Source organism: Chaetura pelagica, unplaced genomic scaffold (genome assembly GCF_000747805.2).
Source record: "Chaetura pelagica isolate M959 unplaced genomic scaffold, ChaPel_1.0 scaffold219, whole genome shotgun sequence".
NCBI lineage: Eukaryota > Metazoa > Chordata > Aves > Apodiformes > Apodidae > Chaetura > Chaetura pelagica.
Window position 1 is genome coordinate 3,585,296 of NW_009954552.1, and position 24,565 is coordinate 3,609,860.

Here is a 24,565-nt window from a genome sequence, read left to right on the forward strand (position 1 = left end):
GTTGGTAACATTAATTTCCAGTTCCTGTAGGCCATAAATTGTGGTGGTTAGAGACCTCTAGTTTCTAAAGTAGTCCAATTTACTTTTGAACTAGTTTTAATGCACATTAGAACTCAATTTTAAATACAGAGCTAAGGTTAGTAGTTGCTGGCTTTCTAGGTTCTTATTGTATTTTCTAGGATTTTTTTAGTGTTCCTGCAGATAAGCCATGAAACAAGTATAAACAAAAGGTTGGGGGCAGGGTGCAAAATGATAAATCAAGAAGCTTCCTCCATGGTTTAAGGCTTACTGCTGAAAAACAGTACTTGATGCTTATATCAAATAATGCAATGTTTAGAGCTGGAAGAAAGCAACTTTGGAAACAGAGCATTGACAGAGTTATAAAGGTAAGGAAAACTGAACTTTGAGCTAGGTTGTGACTAGTGACTGTGTAGTTTGAATAAAGGTGTGAGGATGTAGAAAACTATGTTTTAAAATGGTGTAAGTGGATGATGTTGGTTTCACAAAACATTGTTATGAAAAAAAAAAATGGCGTAAGGATGTAGAAAACTATGTTTTAAAATGGCGTAAGTGGATGATGTTGGTTTCACAAAACGTTGTTATGAAAAAAAAAATGGATAAACGTTGCTTTAAAAGTAAAATGTAGCATTTGGGATAGATATTGGTCATGAAGTAGTTTTTTTGTGTATCTGCTCTTAAAAGTTAATTGGTAGGGTATCAACCAAGGGTTAGTTGCATGATTTGTTTTGAAAGGTACATTTGCACAAGGAGATATTTATGCATTTGACTACTGGTAGTTGTATATTGTCCAGATTGTTGCAGTGGTTTGGTAATGGTATAATTTCACAAATGTCATTCATACTAGTACAATAAAGAGCTTGATGCTAGATCTGGCAACAAAACAGGGGTAGGCTCTGTCACCAAGGAAAATTGAAGTTTAACTTAACTCTTCCTATACTTGCCAAATGGGAACAGAATTATGAAGATACTATGTAGCATTAAGATACAATAATAAAATATAGAAGTCACTGGGACCCTTCCACTAATTTTAAAAACTGGTTATTTGAACAAACTGTTTCTGAGTTAATGCAGTGTTGCAATGAATGTAGGACATGGTGTTTGAGACAAACATTTGATTGATGTTTGAGACTTAAGAGTCAGCTAAGGGGACTGCCCTAATTCTGTAGTGAATGTGGCTTTTGTAGACAAGCAGCTAAGAAGATGTGTGTCTGTTGAAGACTTAGGGTGCTTGGAAAGTGTAAAATAGTTTGCAGGTTACATTTATAGGAAAATCCATGAGCAATGCTTATGCAATATAAATTATCTTAGCAAATTGAGGGAGAGACAGATAAATGTCATTTTAGTTAAAGTTTGGGTAAATCAGTAAATTAACAATAGACTATTTATTTTTGGACTTTTACTTTTTAACTTCCCACTAAAGTACAAAGTGTACTGCTCATCCGTAAGACTTTGAGCTGTGTGTGTGTCTAAATTCAGTAATGCGCACTGTTTTGACAACCAAATACATCATTTTTCTGGATAAAGTGTTTTGAGGAAAGATGGTGTGTTGTGTCATGTGGGCTTTCTTACCTTAGTTACCTTGTAACTAACTGGGGGGGTGGGGGTGGGGTCGGGGAAAGAAACCTAAGCCTAAATGTGGCTGTGCTGCTGTTCTTTGAATTAAGAACTGAGGGTAAGGCTGTACCATATAGAAACTGAGATATCTGGAAGGATTGTCTAAGTGAGAAAGCATTTATCTCTTGTAAATACCACTCCATATGGATCCTCCCACATCATGGGATGTTATGTGGAAGCTTTGTTGTATGACTGACTAGAATTGCTGCTGATACTTTTTAGGATTTGTGTGTGTTACTGCAAATACCAGCAATTCCTCTCTTACCCACATAAATGATAGCTAATGTGTTTTAGCAGTCCTTCTGTCTTCAGATCTTACTTTTTCAGTGTTCTGTTAAATTTCGTTTATTTGAATTGCATAAATCTTCCTCAGTTTGGTGTGTTGTTTTTTTTTTTGTACAGATGCTTGTTTAGGGATAGGTACTTCTGTAGTAAATTCTGCAGGATGTAAAAGATATAAAAAGTGCTAGGCCAATGCCACATTGCTTGTTTGAAGCAAGATGCGGGGGTAGTGTAAGGAAGCATCTGGAAGTCCAAAGACTATATTTTTTAACAGATCAGTGAACTCCTTCATTGAAGGTCTGGTTGATACAAAAGGACTAAGGGCCTGAAATGCAGCCCTATGCAAAAATTGAGAAGGAAACAATCTGGTACACAGATATAGTTGTTGCTCCACGTCACAGATGGAGTCAGAGATGCACTTGACTCGCAGGAGAGAAGTAATGTACTTTATTGGTATAAAGCTGCTAGTTAGCAAAATTCAATAGTAACTATGACAGTAGTTTAACAAGATTCAGTGGCAAGGTACAATTGATTATTTGCTGTATAGAGGACAGGGTTAGACAAAACTGTCAGAGAGGCCTTCTCATTGAGTGAGTGTTAGGGAATGACAGAGGTAAAATAGCATAAAGTACATGTACAAATTAATCTGCTACTGCATTCTTCAGGCGTATCTGTGTAAATAACACAATTTGTATGTTTATCTTTTACATGGAAAAACATTTCTGTGCATTTAGCATTTATGAAAGCATGCTAGTAATTACGAGTTTACCAAATATTTGAAAATTCCTTCAGGAAGCAGAAAATATATTTACATAAGGGAATAAAGTAAATTATGCGAGTCCTATTGGTTCTGCAGAAGCTTGTGGATAAATCACTTGTGCATGCTTTATGGAGTTACTAGATTTTTCATAATCACTGGGGAAATAAAGCTTGAATTTACTATCAATGAAACATAATTCTAAATTTCTTTTGAAAATGAAATTATATTAAATCTTGTAATCCGCAAGCACAGTAATACCAGTAACTATTCCAGAAGGCTATTTTGTCTATAATGTAATGAGGTGTATTACATATGGGAATTCAATTTAATTAGAAGAGTAGGCATACTGCTTGAAGAATGGTATAATAGCTATAGTTAAGCACATTTGTAAACACTTGTGTACCTTGAGGCTTTGTGGCTTGTTTTACTTCTCATGATATTAAAGAGATAACGTCTGAAACCCGAGCTTCCTCCAGCAGCCTCTGTATTTATTAGAGAATGCTTATATCTTCCACAAATAACAAAGATGGGTCAGAATCCTGTCTTGACTTGATGGTCATATGTGACTAGACTGAAAAGGTGGGGCTAAGGACTTAGGGTGTTGAAGATAACCTGCAGAATGACAGAGTTGTACATATAAAATAGCTTGCTTTTTTTCCCCTGTTGAGCCTTTCAAAAAAACACTGATGACAGAAATGTTGTGCTAAATCTGAAAACAGAACACAGAAAAACAACTGTAAAGTCATAATGGGGATCACTTATTAAAATTTAATTTCAGAGCCTTGAAAAGATACAGCGCAAGTGTGGAATAATGTAACAGCCTTAATTTATAAAATAAATTTTAGAATTGTCTTTATTTTGTCTTTAAAATAGATTGTGAATTATTCACTGTGTGCTTTGGGTTTTATAACAGCAAAAGCTCCAGGAAGAAAGGGAGGCTAAACGTGCTCGACTGGATGGCAGGCATGATTACTTACTGCATACCATTGCCTCTTGTGTCAACCTGGACAAAGCAGAAGTAGAAGATGCCATTCTTGATGGTAACCAGGTAATCTGATAAATTTTATAGTGAAGCTTACAGTGTACTTTATAATTGATACTACCATGAAATACTTGGCGAGATAGTTGTCAGATTTCGTGTCTGAGATCGCTCAAGTCTTCTCATTGAAAAAGTATTTCTCAGCATTTTGTAATTAAGTTGAACAAAAGTGTCCTTACTTTCAGGACCTATTGTAACAGTATTGATTTTGAATTTGATTAGAATTTCTGCTTTCCGATGGTTATAGATAGCACAGCAAAACCTGTGGCTGTATTTCATACTGGATCCACAGCATGAAATCTCTCAATCCTTGAACATCCAGGACATGTCCTGTCTACAGCAGGCTGCATGTTACTGTTGTTTCTACAAGGCCACCATCAGCATTTGTGAGACTACATTGTGATCTAGTTTAGGAAATTAAATCAAGGGGAAACTACCTGACAGAATAGATGGGCCAAGTGATCTGACTGACAACATGAGGGTTAACGCAGAGGGTAAGCAGTTAGAAATATGTGTATCGAGGGAACAGTGCATCAAAGGTGATGGTAAGTATTATATGAAATGAAGATGCATTTGTGATTTGAAAGTAAATAATTATTTAAAAAAAATCTAGGCAAACAGCACGTAGTCCTTGTTTTATTCCCCAACACTGAAGTAAAGATGGTTGTGGGGTTTTTGTTTTCCTCTTTTATTCTCTTTTCATCTTTGTACCTTCGATTTATGCATTTCCACTTCAGTGCAAATATTGTTAAGAAACTGAAGAAAGTCCAGTGGAAGACTATCAAGATAGTGAGGGACATAAGGCATGTAAAGTATGAGAAGAGGGAGAATAAGAGATTGAGGGGCAGTCAAATAGTGGCCTGCAGTTGCTTGAAGGGTAGTTACAAAGATGATAGAGCTGAGCTCTTCTCAGCCATTGCAGGTGATATGACATAGACAATAGCCACAACAATGGGACAATGAGACACACTCTTCTTCACCAGGAGGGTAATGCAGCATGGGAATAGGTTACTCAAGTGAGTTGTGGAATTTTTTTCCTTGTAGTTTTTGAGACTCAGCCTAGGCAAAACTATTGATGACAAAGGAGGCTTACCTAGAGATCTCCCAGAGGTACCTTCCAACATTTCTGTGATTCCATGTGATACAGGAAAATAAGGTGTGCAGAACATGGTTGCACAAGTTAAAAAGCAGAACTAGTTTCAGCCTTTGTGAGTTCTATCTCTACATGGATTTCTTGGCAAACTATGATACCTGAGAAGAATTATCAGATGAAAAAAAAATTGGCAGCTGTTATACTTGGAAAGAGAAATCTCATCTGAGATTTTCTGAAATAGCAGTTTATGATTTTGGTGTAACTGAGGCCCATGATTAATGGAAGAGTGATAAATGCAACTTTCTTACTGTTGCTGATGATCTCAGCCTTTTTCCTGCGCTAGGAAGCACGAAAGGTATCAGCAAATGTTTCTGAAGAAGAACTTAGCCAAGTAGAAGCCTTTTCTGCTTCAAGATTGCTATGTAGTTAAGGGCTATATGAAACAATGACTCCTAGATCTAGAAAAATGTATTGTGCCAGACTTCCAAGTGCTGAAACACTGATCAGCACACTAGCATCAAGCAATTAACTTTCTTCCTGAGCCTCTATGGCCTATACATGAGATTCCTGGACTCCACTACCAATACTTGGTTCAAGGATGCTTGGTGGCAGCCTTGAATAGATGGAGAACAGCGAAACTGTCCTCATGCTTAAAATACAAATAAATAAAGGCTTCCGCTGTTGCTAGGATATGGAATGATTGCAGCTGTGTGTTTTGTGCTTTCAGCTATTTAGCTGAATGGCACTAAGAAAAACATGGGTGAGTGACTCCAATGAGGTGCTGCTGCACTTCAGTAAATGAAGAAAAGCCCTGTGCCCTCAGTTTGAGAGACATTACACGGCATGTAGAGTAAATGGTTTCAGTAAACTGAAACGTGACCTGGCTAGATTCACTTGTGTTCAGCATGGAAAATTGTAAATGATTCAATTAAATATGTGTGTGCTGCTAAAGGACGAGGTAACTCAGTCGTTTTGTGGGGGGTAGTAGTAGGGCCTGCTATAGCTTTATTATTGAACAATAATAATGCGATGAGTGTTTGTCAGCCCTTTATGTTAAAAATCTGAACAAGTTAAACTTTTGATGGTGAATATGCCATGTGTAATGACCTCAGCATGATCTCAAACAGATAGAGCACATTGACAAATTCCTGGCCCCTGGAGGTCTTCATCATCTGATGTTCTACTATCAAGATGTGGAGACAATGGATACAGGTAAAGAAACAAAGGTTTCCTGCAATATGTTATAGGTATGCTGACCAAGTGTGTAAGGAAAAAGCAAATAGTAAAGTTCTTATGAACTGGAGCTTAAAGCAAGTCAAATTTGGTCATACTGGGACATCAATCCTTGCTCATGAAATGGCAATAGATGAAACTGCTGAAGCTTGTTAGTGCACTTCTGCAAGTTGCTAGTATGCAGCAGTAAGGTACTTCCTTGTGAGCCCATCAACTCTTTCCTGGGGGAGTGGGAAATGATTTTTGATAGTAAAAAGATGGCTTTCACACAACATGATCAGTGACAGGTGCTCTGCCCTCTCCCCTCCAATTGTGCCTCCAGTCTGCCCTAGAAGCCCTCCACATTTCTCAGCACATGACCATCTGTCCAGGTGGCCCTGTTACGTGACAAACAGCCCCAGGAGCCCTGCATGATGGGCAGCAGGGCCATTATCCCAGAAATGCTCAAATCCCTTTCCTTTCCCAAGTGCCCCCATGTTACCAAACTTCTGAAAGAAGCCTTTTTCTCACTTACCTTGGAGGCAGCCCAGGACCCCTGTGACAAGGATGTCCTCCCTTTGCATGTGGCTTCTGTCCCAGAGCCTCAAGTGCTGCTACCATTGAGACTAGCCGGGTGTGATATGGCATCCAAGCCCCTGTGACTGGTTTGTGGGAGTTCACCCCACTTGTTTACCCTGAAGGTACAAGAAAAGCCTCATAAATACTTCTGTGTGTAGCTGTATGAATGTCTTTTTAAATATATACGTTAGAGGAATAAAGAAAATAAAAAATAAGATATTATCTGATGGTAAAGACTGATAATACCTTTGAGGCAAACTGCATTTGCTGTGGTTTGTGTTGTTATTTAAAAAAAAAAAGTTATTTATTTATTTAATTAATTATAACCATTAGAGCATTATCTATAACTGCATGATAGAACACAAGAGGATTTTGAGCCTTAACCTTTGCTTAGAATGAATAGAAAACAAATAAATTAATTGAATTTGATATGAGAATGGCAAAACTAGATGAAATAGTTCTTACTGTGCTGTGAGGACTCCGAATGCTGCCTACTGCCTGTGGAATATCCCATGGGGTGGCTCCAGGGGACTGGATGTGGAAGATACACAAATGGTGACTGAACTGTTAGTTTAGAAAGCTCTTATTTGAATAAAAAATTAATGTTTTTAATTATTTTTTTTTTTTCTAAATCTGTAGAGGACTTTGATCTTCCAGGAACAGGAATGAACTCTCATTTGACAAAGAAGAAGAAATCTAAAGTATTTCTGACAGATGGAAAAGAAGTTGCTTTAACTGGTGTATGCATTTTCTTCATTAGGTCTAGTATTTTGAAACCCATCACAACTGAGAATATCTATCAGGTAAGAATCAGACACTGCTGGTTGCTGTACATAATATATTTTTTTTTAAATCCATTACATCTTGGGGTGTTTGCTCTCAGCCTGACAGCCTTTGACATGGAGGAATAAAGCATAAGGACACAGTTTGGCTGAATGAAACAGGACAAAAAGGAGGAGAATGTTAAAAACAACACTGTCTAGCTGCAGCAACTTGAAGTGTATCATTGCTATGAAGAAATGATACTAAGGAAGAAAAATTATGACAATCCAGAATAGAAAAAAGTAATTATTCAATACCTAAATAATAAGCTGTTAGATTTCAATAAGTGGTAGCAAAGCTGTTAAAAAAATGAACAAAAATGGGTTTATTTTTGAAAGTGTATATGCAAATTATATATAAAGAAGTTTTAGTGGTGAAAGACTCCTTAGAACTATGACAATATGAAGTGAACAAAGCTGGATCAAGTGCTCCAGAAGTGAGGAGCACAGAGGAAAGTGTAGGTAATCTTATAGTTGTAGACAAACTAATCAGAGTTATAAAATAAGAATGAGAATTTAGGGTTGTGGAAAACTTTCTATATGATTCAAAATGAGAACTTTCAAGTACAAATCCTAAGCCTGCAAGTTTTATCTTCTTCTAGGCTGTCATCACCAGGTTATTATTTGATTTCAACAGGTATATGCTTTAAAGTTTTATGCTTAATCTGTTTGGTTTTTGTTTTTTTTTGTTTTTTAAATGAATTTGACTGCTCTGGCTTAGATTTTAGTAAATTATATACTATTTAACATTTGAAGTTATTTTACTTATTAATAAAGCTTGCAAGCTTGTAATTGCAGTTGAAAGATGTGTGGAGTTCTTTACCAGTAATGATACTGCATTTGCACATAGTAGATAAAACCTTAAAAGTAGGAGAGACAAGTTGAAAAGTAAAAATATGTAAAATATGTCAAAAGACACATCTAATATATGATATTTAAATACAAGCTGTTTGGTTTTAAATTACATTGCTGAAAAAAAAATATTGCAGTACATTCTAATGAAGCAAAAAATGGCTGGCAGATTAATGCAATTTATCTTAGAAGTCCTCAGAGTCTTTTTCAGAATGTCTAAAAAAGCAGATGTTCCATTAATTGTTCTCTCTCAAACTGGATAGAGGTATTTCTCATGGATCAAAATCTTTGGGCAACTGCAAACTCGTAATTCTTTTGGTATATAAACCTTTAAAGTGCATTGATCTTTGCATATATATATAAATATATATGTATATATATACACACACATTAATCTATTTAAAATACATTCGATATCTTTAGAAGTGGCAGGCTGGAATCCTTTAATTCACCCATATAAATTAACTGTATAAACAGAGGTCTCTTATACTGTCATTGTATTTCAGAAGTGTTTTCAGGTCTTAGTTTTGACAGTTTTTTATATCAAACTGTGATTTTGTGTAAATCTTGCAACCCCTGTTAGCAAGAATTGTGCTGTCATTGCTCGAGCAGCACTTGTATACACTGGTAATTTTTATGATACTCAAGGCAATAGGACTGGAATAAACATCACTATTTTGTTTTCTAGTTTATGCAACATTTTGTTTTCTTAAATTGTGTTTCTTTTACAGGAAGTATATTTCAATATGATGAATGTAGTCCGAGATGGCTTGCTAAAGAGTGTTGAGCAGCTGATATCAGAAATCTTCATTCCAGCCTTACAGGCTATGGACCAAGGCTGGGTTGAGCTGGGTGACCCTCAGCAAGCTTCCAGTGTTAAACAGGGCTTCATTTGTTTCCTTGAAGCTTTTGTTAGTGTGCTATCAGGAACACAGGAAAGTCTGTTGGAGAAGGTAATATGTTCACATGGCAACTAGGAATTGAGTTAGCTGTAGAATGTCTCTTGGTTTGGAGCTTTTGAAGTAGCTGCTGTTGTAGAATGCTCTTTAAAAATTGCTTTTGTTAAGATGGAGGGAAAAAAACCACTATTGTTTTTTGTCTTAGTAACTTGTTATACATTGATCTGTGGCTTTAATGTTTCTGAAAGGTTGTGGCTTTAGCAATTCTGCAGCTACTTTTGCTGTTGTTTCTTTTGGTGTCCGTTCTTTTGAGCTATTAACTTCTTGACTGCTCAGTGGCTGTGGCCATTCTTAAACCAAGAATGATTAAAATGCTGCAAGCAGTTAGCTTTAACTGTTAGTTCCCATTTGCATCCTTCCCTTCACAAAGGCTGAGAACACAGCTGCCAGGCTGGTGAATTTTCCAGATTCTGGAATTCAGTTTTAGCAAACCAATTTAATTTAAACTGGAGTGGGAATATGAAATGAAATAAACCAAGTGGGGAAACCAGTTGCTTTTTAAAGTTCCTGGATTATTTGTCATGAATATTTCAACATTTCAGGGCTTTTTTTTTAAAACTTCTGTTTTAGATCAATCTGAAGAAATGTGAAACATATGATCTGAAAACTTTAAGAGGGCCTTCAGATTACCTGATGGCTGCTAACAGCACAGATGCTCTTGAAAGAATAGAAGTCTGCGTGAAAGGATGGACCAAACAAATTGAACAGGTGATACACTGAACACATGTAATATCTGCATATTGCCAGATGATGAGCTTAATCCAGTTGGCATACATCTACCTTTCTGTAAAGTTAGATGTGATCAATCCCTGTATTTTAAAGTAGCGTTGGCATGTTTTGTGTGCATTTACTTTCCAATGAGAATATTAGAGAGCTTTTTCCATGTACTAGTCAATGGGACATACAAATGTATTTGGAAGATTAGTTTGCTGTTTTTGAGAATCACCTCATCTTAAAGAGAAAACATTGGACTGATGAAACCTCTTCATGTGCTTAGAAGTATGGTAAAGTCAGTGCATTTGTTTTAAGTGCAGACAAAATTTATAAATACAGAAGAGATTAGCAACTGTAATTTTTTAAATCTCATAAGCAGAACCTTTCCAGACTTTATAGCATAGATCTTCAGGTACTTTTCAGAAAGAAATCAAACTAACAACTGCATTATTGCATGAAATAAATATCAGGTTCTTGTGGTTTATCTGAAAAGCAATCCAAGGTAAAGCACAGAAGCCTCAAGAAAACAAGTTCTATAATGTTTGTACAGGTAGACATTAAAGAAGAAGACAGCATGAATAACTTCTAATCTCAGAAAAATGAAATCTACGTGTTACCTTATTCTCTGTTCTGCCTGCAGAAATTATTTCTAAGATTTTGTCAGAGAAATGTGTTTGTTTGTAAAATAAGAAATTGGATCCATGAAACAATCTTCTTTATGAAGATCTGTAAAACTTAAAAGGAAGAAAAAAAAAATCCCTAACCTCTTTAATTTATTAATGTATGAGCTGAAACCAGCAGGGAGAATGCTATTAATTGCACAAAAGATTTAGGGTCTAGTACAACTCTCCACAGCCATTTCTAAGCAGCCAGCTCTCTGAGACACAGCAGCATCTGGGTCAGCAGACGCCACTGGTCCTCCATGTCGCATGGTGCTGTGAGGCTGGGAGGGTGGGCTGGCAGCATCTGCGACCCTGCAGAGGGTTGTCCTGAGGAGAGGTGGCTAGGGAGAGTTCCCCGTTCTGAAGGGTTTACACGATGTTCTTCTGATACTCACCTATTGCCAAATAGTGGGGGGAAGAAAAGAAGTCATTACAGCATTTGCGATCATTACTTTAGCAAGGCAAGGAAGATCTTTAGTCTAATGAACTTATTTGTCACTGAGTGATTCTAGTTGTCTGGGGTCTTTTTTTTTTGTGTGTGTGTGAAAGAAGGATCGTTAAGTATATTTGCATTATAGGTTTACAGATTTTAATAGCAAGCCTGAGAATTTTAGAATTACTCATAAAATGGAGCAAGAAGGGAGCCATGGTTTGAGTTGACATTAAATTATTCTTCTCTATTGTATGAGGAATTGGAAGCATTATTTTTGACTCAAGTTTTCATAGCTATTTTTTGCTTTTTAGGTGAGGAAATCCTTAACAAGTGACAAGGTTCATGAGGACATTTTATTACCTTAGCTTACTGTTACATAATAATTCTGTCTCCACATCACCTGGTTCTCCAAGGGAGTTGAGGAGAACCATGACTTTAGGAATGTGGCTTTATCCTTTATAAACTAATTATCACAAAGCCCACCATTACTTGTTTAGATTAAAGATCCTTTTAAATTCAAGACAGCTCTCTGAAAAGAGGCAAAAGTAGATGCTGGGGAAGAGTATCAAAGAAGAGTAAGTTGATAGCAGTACTCCCTGTCAGTATTCTCCCAGACTCCAAGAATTTGTAATTCTAAGATTTTGTAAGCTGGATTTTTTAAATTCAGTAACCTTCCGTGATTTTCTTTTCCATTTGAACTTCTCCAGTCTCCCTTTGCTTTGTACAGGAAATTTAAAGATGTGGACAGAAATTATTTCAATTCATGTTACCCAGCTCAGAGAAAAACACTGAACCCACTAAGTAGATGAGAGACCCCAAAGTAGTTTGAAGTGCACCTTTAATCCACCTTAAACCTCAAACACTTGAATGATGCATTTCAAAATAGTAAAAGGAACCATTTTACAATTTCAAAGTTGTTAATATTTTTAGAATTCATTAATTACATTTGTGATGCAGGCTTTCAGATTTAGTATTATTAGAGATCTGCAATCCCTTCTTCCATTTGTTGTGCCTGAAGTGTTGTTAAATATCAGGTAAAATATATTGCGGCTATTAAAAACTTTCAGTGAATATTATGCTTACTAAAAAAATGTGAGGCAAACTAGAACAATCATAACTTCAAAATATTCTTAAATAGCTGGTTGATGGTAATTGGATCACAGATCAAAGTAAATATGCTTCTTCCTGTTCTTACCTCAATGTTAACTCTGAGCTGCATGTGTCCTTTTTGTGTTATGGAAAGTATTCTGTCTGTGCTTATATCATAGTTACCAAGATAAACATCTCCACCTCTTGTAACAAACTGCTGCAAAAGATTCAGCTTAGCCAAGAAATCAAGGTACAAAACAGTTTGTGGTTCCTAGTGGGTTTAATGAAAACAAAAGCAACACAATAATTCAGTGAACACTACTCTCAGCGGTCAAAAGTGTACTTTGAAACATGCTTTGCAGGTTATTTACAGAAAATGTAATTGTCTGTAACAGCACTTTTGAGACACTATTCCTTCTTTAATGCAGAACTTAAAAGGCCAAGGAAAATGAAAATCTCTTACCTGAGGTAGGGCTGAGATACCTAATTTATCCCCGGAGGTTAATACTGAGTGCTAAATTATGAATTAATCCATGCTGTCCAAGAGGATAAAGATATTAGCATCAGTCACTGATAATACTGTGTGATAAAAGGTTCTTGCAGAAAACGACCAGTTGAGAAAGGAAGCTGATGACCTTGGGCCACGAGCAGAGCTTGATTACTGGAGAAAGAAATTGTTTAAATTCAACTACCTTACAGACCAGCTGAAGAGTCCAGATGTGAAGGCAGTACTTGGAGTACTCACTGCTGCTAAATCCAAACTACTGAAGGTTTCTATTTTGAATTATGATGGATGTAAAGTCTAGAAATGCTCTGTATACCCTAGTTAGTTTTGTTCATGTATGTAACATGGCTGATGGGAAAAATAGTGAAGTGTCTTTGACTTTCATTGTCTTTGTCCTTCCCTATTCCTCACCTTGAGCAGGCACAGTTTAAATCTATTTTCATTTATTGGAAAAGACTGGGAATCTGCCTTTGTTTAAAGTCTGATAATGTATTGCTTCCACATGGCTCAACAGAAATAAATACTTATAAACCTTTGAAAAGTAGACAGTTAAATCAGAAAATCAAATTAATGAACTGCATAGTGAATGAAAAGAAAATGAAGAAACCCTTTTTTTAAACATCTTTCTCATGTTGTTACAGGGTCTGTCAAAACTGCTTGCAGTGTCTTAACTTCTCACATTGACAGAATAAAGTTAAAAATCCATCCCTAACAGAAAAATAAATGAAAAAAATGAAAAGTATTGGCTCATCAAAATGAGAAATGTGAAGCAAATACCTGCTTATATATTCATCAGTCCATCAAGGAGAAATAATTAACAGATAATGTCTATGTGTTTTACATCAGCTTTACTTGACACTACTACTGACGTAACTTGTTGAGCTGAGTAGTCTAAAGTCACTGTATGTTCACAGACAAGTTATTGATGCAAAACAAGGGCCCTTTCCTCTTTTCAGGGAAACATAACTAGCTCTGAAGTAATAGATATGTGCTCTCTAAGGTGTTTAAAGAGTAATAACAAAACAGGATGATCTCAAAATGTTTTAGACAAAACATTGTTGGAAATGTGTGGTTATGTATTTTTTTTTTCTTTCCACCTTTCTCTTAGAACTGGCGAGTGTTGGATATTCGCATTACAGATGCAGCTAATGAAGCTAAAGATAACACGAAGTATCTTTATTCTCTGGAAAAATATTATGACCCATTATACAATAGTGATCCTGTAAGCAGAACTTTTAAATTCTTAAGAAATTGAGGCAGCTTGAGACATCTAAAATAAATTTATTTTGTAGGATCAATTTGGAAATTACATAGATAGCATTTTAGGTACTCATCTCCAGTCTAAGACTTCGTTCGGTTATGCTAAAAGTGGCCTAGTGGGAATTTCTGTCTACAGAGTAAAGTACTGGTTATTTTCTTGCTGGGCTATCTGTGAAGAATTTGGTCTGATGAAACTGGAATCTGTGCTATAGGAGGAACTGAGGTCTTTGCAATAAAAATAAATAAATAAATAAATAAATAAATAAAAAAAAGTGGGGCTGTGTGAAAGTGAACCTGGTGCTCAGCAGGGCTTTTGTCTTTGTGGTGGTGGCCAGGTCATGCTTAGTGTAACATCTTTAAGGCAATTTTCAGCTTGGAAAACAAATACGATTATGTAGACATTAAGTTGTCAATAGTAGGGAACAAAAGGTTGTAGCACTTAGGATGGAAGCCATTGAGGCATGGAGTGTGAACCTTTCCCTTACTGATACTTAGGTATAAAATGTTGAGAATCAGATTGTCACTAGAGGGAAACTGTCATTGCTTTGGAGATTCAGACATGAGAAGGAGCTGTCTGAAAAAATCTTTGCCTGGCCCATTCATGTGCTGAAGTCAGAACTGATGGCCTTTTGAAATCATGCTTCTCTTCAGAGTATTTAGGAAAAGGCATTTCTCTTTTACACAAGACCTACTGAAAACTGTATAGGGTGTGGAGAATAACTGTGGGTATGGTGGTTAACCTTGGCAATGGACCAAGCCCTCTTACTCCCCCTCCTCAACAGGATGGGAGGAGAATATAGGATGAAAAAGCTCATAGATTTTTAAGACTGGGAGATCACTTACTGTTATAATCATGGGTAAAATGGACTTGACTTGGAGAAAAGTAGCTTAATTTATTGACAGTGAAAATAAATTTGGGTAATGAGAAACAAAAACAAAAATTAAAGCCACATCTCCCCACCACGCCCCTTCTTCCCAGGCTCAGCTTCACCCATTTTCTCCCAGCTTCTCTAGCCAAGTGGTGCAAGGGGTTGGGCATGGGAATGGTAGGCTGCTGTCAGTCTGTAACAGCTCCTCTCTGATGCTCATCCTTCTTATGCTTTTCTCTGCTCCAGCCCAGAGCCTTCCCAGGACCTTCCCAGGGAAACACCTGCCCCACCGGGGTCTCTCCAGGGCCATGTCTGCAGGGGCACCCGCGGCCCCTCCTCGCTCCTCCCGCTCTCCCCCGGGGGCTGGCAGGGCTGTTCCTCCCTGTTCCCCTCAGCCCTGGCTGCCGGGCAGCGTTTTGCCCTTTCGGGCCCGCGCCGGGGCTGGGGCGGCTGGAGCGGCGGGAGCCGCCTGTGGCATCAGGGCACCTGCGCCCCAGAGAATGGACATCATCTCCTCCCAAGCACTTCATCTATTGTATATAATGATTTTGTGATCTAAATGCCAGTACCATAGAAAACTTGTTCTTAGATCCTTTATTCAAACGAGAGGTATGAACGTTTTTGGACTCTCTTTGTATGCGGCCTTACGTCAGGTTTAGCAGAAAAGTGTGCAAATGTACCTTTTGCTAAAATACGTGGTACTTCTGAGGAGGCTTTTGTCTCTATGAAATGTCACTCGCTGACCAGAATTCTTCCAGCAAAGACTCTAGTGAAAATATTTCCCCAGAACTGAGCTGTAGAGCTTGGAGAGTGAAGTAGGACAGGCAGCCCTGTGGGAGAAGCCCAGGGAAACTGGACAGAAACATTAGAAGGGCCATGTTGATAATGGTCCTGAATTCTCTAATTAGATGTCAGTCTAGTGTATAGTCATGGAAGTATTGAGCACTGTGGTTTTCTTTCCAGGTGTCCATGGTGGATGCTATTCCGGGACTCCTAAATGCAATTAAAATGATTCAGAGTATCTCTCAGTATTATAACACATCTGAAAAGATATCCTCGCTGTTTGTGAAGGTTGGTGCTACAGCATGAAAGGAAATTTTAATGGATTTTTTTGTTGCTTGAATGAGAGGCAGAAAACACAAAGGGACCAAGTGATTGAAGAGGCAGCATTTTTTGTCAATTTAATGCTGCTTTTTGAATGGATAGAGAATTTGAAATATTGATAAAACTACTTCTCAGTTAGAACTTACTGTCTGTAATTTGGAGATGTAAAAGTTTTTTTCAGACTTCTTGAAGATCAGGGCTAATCTCAACCCTGATGTGAACAGATCAAGGAACTTTTTATTACAATGAGTTTAATCTGTGGTGAACTGTTATTTGTAGAACCAATTCTATTAAATTTATATAGCCCTTAAGCCTCCCTATATTTGCATAAAGAAGGAAATGGATTTAGAATGAAAGATCTATTTTTTAATGAACATAGTTTCATGGGCCCTTGATTTTACCTTTGCTTTCCAAATTGCCAAAGTCTTATGACTTTGTAGTCCTCAGTGTCATTTCAAGGTTAGTATAAAGTGTTTAGGTTTATGATGAACATAGTTAATCAACAACATTTTGGTAGTGTAATGGTCTGATAGTTGGATATTGCAAGGAACAGTCTGTCTGTGTGGCTGGTGTTTGGTGTTGCTGTTTTCAGGCTTTAGGCTGGTGGAGTCAGGTATGGAATGAGATTAGAAGGAAGGCAAGATCTGCTTGTCTTGAAATATTTTTTTCACAAGGTTAAAACTGCTTTTAGGTGACCAACCAGATGATAACAGCATGTAAATCTTACATTACAAACAACAATACAGCCACCATCTGGAATCAACCTCAGGAGGGAGTTATGGAAAAGCTACAAGCAGCCATTAGACTTAAACAGGTAGGTGGGAAGAGTATGTGGAAAACAGTATATAAGCTGAGTTTTAGAAGGGCATGGTTAAGCTCTTTCACTGACTCTTCTTAGCGCAAAAGATGTTATGGTTACATCCAGTCAGAACATCTTCAGCTTCATTTTATGTCCATTGCATAGGCCTCTGTGTATTATTGTGAAAAGCCTAGCTCTTATCTTTTTGATAACCTCCCCTGTAGCTATTAGAAGGTTAATATTTTTTCTTTGTTATTATTTTTGATTCCCTAATAGTACGTGCATGGAAGACCAGAACTTTATCCTGACACCTTCTGAAGCAGCAAATCTTGTTTGGTTGTAGCATGAATTAGTGTAAATTTATATGATGTCTTTATATTAGGAATGAGTGGTAAATTTGTATATTTCTGTAAAGATATAGAAAATTATTCAGTTGCTGCATTAAAATATGTTGAATGGTAAGTTTTTTATTTGAGTCTTACTGGTTCAAAAAACTTTCAGAAAATCAATAGATTAAAACTTAAAATTTGAATCACTAAGAACTTAGGAAACACTGAGTGTTTTGTATTTATATTTCCAAGTGGGTTTACTCATACATATATGTATTAAAAAATAATGAACATTGTATTTTAAAGAGAACTACTCTTGAAATAAACCTATTCAATAAAATCAGTTGACTGTGTAATCTGACTTTTCAATAATTTAATTTTAACAAATTTAGAGTAAGATTTGTGCCCAGTTAAGAAAGCAGAATGAGAACTGGAAGCTTCTATGGAACACCATTCTAGCTTCAGAAGGCTGTTTATTCTGAAAGGTGATTTTGAAAAATTTGAAATATTGTTATTCAATAAAACTGCTCAGTACACAATAATTATTTTTAGTCCCTGAAAATTGAAATGTGGGTTGCAATCTTGGATATTTGGTAAACATGTCGAGTAATAAAATTCAGTAAACATATAAAGCCCCACTATAAATTGAGGGGAACAGAATTTCACACTAGTTAAGGATGGGATATACAAATACATATTTGTGCAGTTGATTAATTTAATTAAATGTGTGATCCTGCAGTGTCATTGTGGGGTTAGACTTCAGAGACAAATTATGTTACTGTCTGCATAAATTTTGTTCTATGATTACAATGCCTTTTATTATATGCTTGATATTCTTGTTTTAAATTCGTCTTTGTTTTTAGGTGTATCAAAATTGCTTTCACAAGATAAAAGAGAAATTGAAACAAAATCCAGCTGAAAGACAGTTTGATTTTAGTGAGGTGTATATCTTCGGAAAATTTGAAACTTTTCATCGACGCCTGGTAAAGATAATGGATGTTTTCAATACTGTGAAAACCTACTCAGTTCTACGGGAGTCTAAGATAGAGGGACTGGAAGGAATGATCACAAAATATGAGGTACACAGTAAATTTTGCATATCCTGTCAGTCTGACTTGAACCTTAAACAATAAACAGTTATGCAAATTAGACAAGTGTTCATCAAGAGAAAAATTAACTCTGTAAGTTGTGCTAAAATTACTCGGTGATAGCAATGCAAATATGTGACTGCTGGGAAACAAGCAGACAAGATGGAAAGGGGCACATCAACATGTGAAAGAGGTATGTTAAAATCAAAGCTGATTGAAAAAAAGCAACAAAATGGGAGGACTTTGTAGTGGGATCATGGTTTTGTGTTATAATAATGAGAAAAAAGGAAGAGTGCAACCTTTCTGTCTTTACAATGTTTTGTTAGCTCTGAAAGTGTGACTAAAATTGCAGACTGTTATAATCTCTTGCCCATTATTCAAGGGATACCTGATCAGTGGCTGCCACAGAGGCTGAGTCCATTGCCATGGTGGTTGATGTTTCAGTCACATTTTCCTTGCAACTTGGAGTGAAACAAACCCCAGATCCAGTTCCATGTTGCATAAATACAAACAAATATAACTTCAATTTCTTGATATAAGTAATTAAAAAAAACAGACAACCAAACCAAAGCCCTCAAAAAATGTGGACTTTCAGATGTACTTTTTTTCATTAAGGAAACAGTGAATTTTGTTACAGCAAAAGAGATTATTAGGTTTACTAAAACCTGTACAATTAACAGCTGTGCGTTTTATGAGGTAATTAAGAGTTAATTCACAGATGGCTACCTTTGCAGTGAGGGAGGGAAGAAATTACTCTAGGTGGCTTGCTCTGGAAAGCTCTCCAAGTTAGGCTTTTTCTTTTGTTACAGTGAAATTCCTTTGCTTGTTAGTATTACTATTCAGGCTTCTTCCCCAGTCCCTTTATTTAACAGGAGTGAGACTTGAACAACAAGGAGCTCTTCCAAGACTATAAATGTGCAAAATCATGTTATTTTCATTCCATTTGAGATTAAATTTCTTGTATAGCAAACAGAGTCTTCCCTGCTTTTCCTGAGTCTGAGTTAACTTACCATATTGTATATCTTTCTTAATGCAGTGTTGTAGTTCTGGTACTCTTAAATATTTAAATAAATCAGAAGTATTCAATGTGTGGAGTTTGTAGACTTCTTTTAGAGACCATGTGAAACAGTGGCTGTACAGACAAATTATGGCAGTCTGATTTGCTTTACTCTGTCCTCTTGCTTTTTTTGTTATTTGCCACAAGTAAATCACTTTGCTTCAGGTAAATAACCATAGGGTAAAATTCCGTGAGCATTCCATGGTCCATCTTCATTCAGTTCACTCCCTCTTACAGTCCAAGATTTTGTTTCCTTGATGACATCCTCCACAGTGGCTAGTTTTCTCCTTTATTGTCTTCTGTAGTCTTTTGAGAAGAAACATGGGCACAACTAGAAGGATGACTTGGTCCCAGACTATTCCACATGGGCAGGATGGGTATGGGCTGCTCTAAATTTTTGTTTCTTTACTGAGAGCTGCTCTCTAAAGCTGTTCCAGCAGGCTTCTCAGCAACTCAGGTTGCTAGGAATTTTCAGGTCATGGTGTGAAAGTACTGTTTTGTAGACTAGAACACAGATATCTCACTTTTTTGGGGTGTTTGAAAAGACACTTGGGACCCTTAGCCCTAACAGTGATGCAGTGTGCAAACTCTAGACACATATACTGCATTATCCATTGCAGCATTCAAGTCGTAAAGTAAGAGACATAGTTACTGCAAAATTAATTTCATTTTTGGGGGAGTGAGGGGGAATTATATATGCTTAGGTAGAAAACAGTACATGGAGGGTTCTGGATAGTATGCATAAACGGCAGAAAGTGATTGTACTTTTTTAACAGTGACAAGAATTGAGGTACTGAAGTATTTGACATGGACCACAGCAATAGTCATATGACTGATTATATGACTTGAAACGTTTTCACAGTAGGAACCTATGTTGTGGTTCTTTATGCTTTACCTCTTATGTGGTTGCCAGGTGGATTTGTTAGTGTTTAGAGGAAAAGGTTAAATTTTATTTACACGAAAGCAATAAAACTGTTCAAAATGAAGTTCAGTTGAGTTGACTTGTAATAAAATGGTGGAAGTCTGCTGTACTGAAAATGTGTTGAGCTTCATAGCTGTACTCTAGCAACTGCAGCTAGGATGTTGAACAGTGGTTCTTCATTAGAAATCTTTTGTGTGTACAGCTCAAGGGAGATGCTGATTAAGATGTACTTCCATTTGAGAGGACAGCAGCTATGTAAGAGAAGCCAGGAATAAGTCGTCCTAGGCTGGTGTTGTGCCACATTTACTGTGACTTTTCAATAGTCTGTTTTTCTATGGAATCAGTTAATTTAAAGATGTGGAAAATACTAATGTGAAAATATTTTTCTAGGTTGAACTTTTTAAACTGTTAAAATAGAAATAATGAACCTCTGCATGAGAGGATATTTAATAGGTTGCAAATGTTTTTGATGAAAGACAAGAGTCTGAATTTTCCATCAGTTCTAATTGACTTAAAATAGAAGTAAGTAGTATAAATGAAATTCATATGGCCATTGCACCAACTGTTTTCCTGCAAATGTGTAATTTAAGTGGTTTGCTTGCGTTGTTCAGGAAACACTGTTAACTAGTTGCAAAGATAAAACGTGAATGTGCACAGCCCAGTGTGCTAAATATTGTGGTGTGATAAGTCTTTTTGATAAGACAATTTTTTGGTAATTTTATTTATTTATTTTTTTTTAAATGTGAAACTACTTAGGACATTGTTGACATCATGAAGAAAAGGCATTATGATTTCTTGGATCAGCGGAATACTGATTTTGATCAAGACTATGAAGAGTTTTGCAAAGAGATGAATGATCTTCATGTAGGTTTTATGATTCAAATAAGAATTTAATTTAGATGGATCCTTATTAAAAGAAAAATACCTTTGCCTGAGTTACCACCAAACAAATTATGCAAATCTCAATGTTTGTATTCTGAAACTGAAAAATTATTCTACTGTATCTTCACTTTAAAGCTTGCATTTATTATCTAACTTTCAAATCAGTTCCATGGAGAGGCCAGAAAGGGCCTTGAGGGCCTCCAACAGAAGGATTTTTCATAACTCTAATTTATTTGGAATTTATACTAGCAGGAATAACACAAAAATGGATTATTTCATTGGCTGAATGAGAGCATAGCATGTCAGATAATTAGCTTTTCCATATTCTGAAGTCGTAAGTTGGTGCAAAGAAAGGGTATCTGTAGAAGAAAAAAAATAAAACAAATACTTGGCTTACTTTGACTGCCAAAGATGTAAGAGCATTCTTTGAGGGCTCTCAGCAAGGTGGAATATTTGAGGGTACAAAAGCTTTTGTTGGTTGCACAGCTACAAAGAGAACTCAGAAATAAAATGCCTTGAAAGTTGGTTGTATTTTGTTTGACAGAAGGAAGAAATGAAAAATTGATACTTATTGAGGTTAATTTCACATTTAAAAATATATTCTAATATAGTGCAGGATAAATCCTGTGAAATAATATGTGGCATATTTGAGGTGTGTACCTGACGTAGTTCTCTGCTATAGAATTATTTCCTCTTCTTCAGGATCAATTAAGGATTTTCATGGATGTCACCACTGAAAATATTCTGAACACTGAAAGAGCACTGAGTACACTGAAGAAATTTGAAAGGTACTATGTCCTAGAATTCTAGAAGTCTAGGTTGCTATAATTCTGCCAGGCAATGGAAATAGCACTTGGAGGGGAGGGAAGTGGGGGGAGGGCAGCAGGAGGCATCTCCTTAAATACAAATGAAAACCAACTCAACCTCCTCTCACTCAACAATTCAGCTCTGTTATGGTATGTCTAGTCAGCCACATGGCTGAATAAAAAACATATTCTGCATTTTCTGATCCAAAATATGAGTGAACTTTGAACTTAATCTTTCAAAATTATCATAAGTACTGGAATCCTTGATGGCTGTTAGTGTATTTGCCTTGGCTTTGACCTTTAACAATTACATTAATTTTTTACCACAATGCAGTTAGGAGAGAGTGAAATGCTTGTATTGGGAAACAGTGAAATTTGTCTTGATAAATTCACATTGTTGAAAAGCAGCATCAGTCTTTATTGCATCAGTTTTCTTACAATATTCTGTTTAATGGAGTAAACGGCTAGTGGTGGAATGGTTAAAATTTGCTGCACATAATTTTAGCTCAGTGTTTGAAAACTGACATAACAGAAAATGTGTATGCTTAGATGGAAACTTATCATCTGGTCTAAATGATGGTTACTGGGAATCAGGTTGTGACAGTATTTGTTCAAGCTTTAGTGAAAACTGCTGCTAAAGTGGTTATTTTCTAAAGAATGCAAGGGAATCTAGAATGACTGTATTTTCAAACAATGTATAAAAAGAATTTCAGAAGTATGGAAGTATTGTTTTTTAAATTATTATTTTTCTGAGTAGATTGCAAATCCCAGATCTTGGCATTGATGAAAAGTATCAGAAAATACTACAAAACTATGGTCATGACATAGAAACTGTCTGTGAGATCTACACCAGGCAGAAGCAGGACCCTCCACTGGCTCGTAATCTGCCTCCAATAGCTGGTAAAATCTTGTGGGCACGCCACCTATTCCATAGGATCCAGGAGCCCATGGAGTCCTTCCAGCAACATCCAGCTGTTTTGCAGACACCAGATGGCAAAAGTGTAATACGTAACTACAACAAAGTAGCAAGAACTCTAATGGAGTTTGAGGTGATCTACCACAGGGGATGGCTTCAGCAGGTAAACCACCCGATTTTGGTTACGTCATTTCTTTAAAAGAAACGTGATGGATTTTTCTTGTTGGTAGACTAATAACATCTAGCTATAAAGAGCAGATTGGATTCCTGTTGTTTCAGGCCTCAATGAAGCACTGGATTACAGAAATGTGGATGGAATCTCTGGTTAATATCAGTAGTCAGGTGTGCTAAGCTGTAGATTTAGGATGCCTCTGAGATGAGGAAGTAAGAAAAGGTACTTTATAAGAAAGTGTTTCTATGAATAAACAGTGCCTGTACTGCCTGTAGCTGAATTTAGGAGCCATTTAGGAGAAGACTGAGAGGGGACCTTATCAATGCTTATGAATATCTAAAGGGCGAGAGAATGGGGCTGGACTCTTTCCTGTAGTGTCCAGTGACAAGATGCTTTATTTTGAGGGTGACAGAGCACCAGAACAGGCTGCTCAGAGAGGTTGCAAGGTCTCCTCTCAATGCAATCCTGTGCAATTTGCTCTATCTGGAACTCTTTAGCAGGGCGGTTGGACTAGATGATTTCCAGAGGTCCCTTCCAACCCCTACCATTCTGTGATTCAGTGACTGGCAGTAATGTAAACTTTCCTGAGCCTGCTCCAACCTTATGCTCATTATGTGGGAACAAAGGGAAGTGGATTTGAACACAATTTCAAGTTTTTGAAATGAGCACACAGCCATTGAAAATACATGAAAATTGTACCCAATTTATCATCAATGCCCTTTTCTGATCGATGTGGTAAAAAATACAGCTACTGTTTGGTAGTCTCTTCTGTTTTCGATGTAAGACTGCAGACAGATGTGGACGGGAGCATCATAGAACACAAGGTGGAGCCGTTGCTCTACTGAGCAAAAGAAAAGAGAGGGAGGTAATGTCCTGTGGGGAATACAAATGCAGTAAAAGTGGGGCGTAGCTTCCGTTTTTCTCCTATATAGTGGAAATAGTTAAGCTCAGTGGCACTTTTTTGGTATTTCTAAACATTCCATCCACACACACTTTTGCCTGTTTAATACTCAATGATGACCACCTTTTTTATCCACTCTTTTAATAGTTCAAGATGTAAAGCCATTATTTGATGACCACCTTTTTATCCACTTTTTTAATAGTTCAAGATGTAAAGCCATTATTTTTACATTGTAGCAAATGATTTTCAACTTGGGCATCTTAGAATAATAAAACAGTGTGAAAGTTACTATAATTCTATGGCAGTGTAAGATTTGTGCCTTCAAGGTCCCCTTATTTCTGTTACCAGTTTGTTACCTTAACAACAAAAATTACATGGAAGAAAACTTAGATGGGAGAGCAAGAGATTGATAGTGGGAATAATGAGCCTGAAGACCAAAGAAGAGTGCAGTAAGATTTGCTGGTGAATTTTGCAGGAAAAAAATATTCAGCTCTTACTTAAGGCAGCTCTGCTGAGTGACATTGATGCTAGTAGACAGAGCATGACAACTCTGACAAAACTTGATTAGATGATCTGTTGAACAATGCTGTTTAAAATGTCATGGTAAGTATAGTCAACAATATTTTAGAGACTGAAAGGGAGTGTAAATTTCCAGTCTGTTGCATGAATAAGAAAAAAGTGCACCAAAATAAATCAATGGGATTTTAAACTATTGCTTAAAAACAAGCTCCATCTTAATGTAATGTGATACACAAAATTTGAAAAGCCAATAAAGAACAATAAAATTATGTCAGCAAATGAACAACTGGAAAATAGAAAGATCAG

General features: G+C 36.7%; 1 protein-coding gene across 1 annotated transcript in view; it reads left to right on the plus strand.

The window, feature by feature from the left end:
* Window positions 1-329: 329 nt before the first annotated feature.
* DNAH5 (dynein, axonemal, heavy chain 5) overlaps window positions 330-24,565 on the plus strand; it is a 113,720-nt gene continuing 89,484 nt past the window's right edge. The window contains exons 1-14 of the mRNA XM_010005105.1: window positions 330-386; window positions 3,591-3,725; window positions 5,937-6,021; window positions 7,258-7,403; window positions 9,005-9,226; window positions 9,803-9,940; window positions 12,724-12,900; window positions 13,744-13,857; window positions 15,728-15,835; window positions 16,560-16,682; window positions 17,860-18,075; window positions 20,820-20,927; window positions 21,648-21,733; window positions 22,509-22,830. Coding sequence (XP_010003407.1) covers window positions 330-386; window positions 3,591-3,725; window positions 5,937-6,021; window positions 7,258-7,403; window positions 9,005-9,226; window positions 9,803-9,940; window positions 12,724-12,900; window positions 13,744-13,857; window positions 15,728-15,835; window positions 16,560-16,682; window positions 17,860-18,075; window positions 20,820-20,927; window positions 21,648-21,733; window positions 22,509-22,830 — 2,037 coding nt within the window. The remainder of the gene's footprint in view (window positions 387-3,590; window positions 3,726-5,936; window positions 6,022-7,257; window positions 7,404-9,004; window positions 9,227-9,802; window positions 9,941-12,723; window positions 12,901-13,743; window positions 13,858-15,727; window positions 15,836-16,559; window positions 16,683-17,859; window positions 18,076-20,819; window positions 20,928-21,647; window positions 21,734-22,508; window positions 22,831-24,565) is intronic.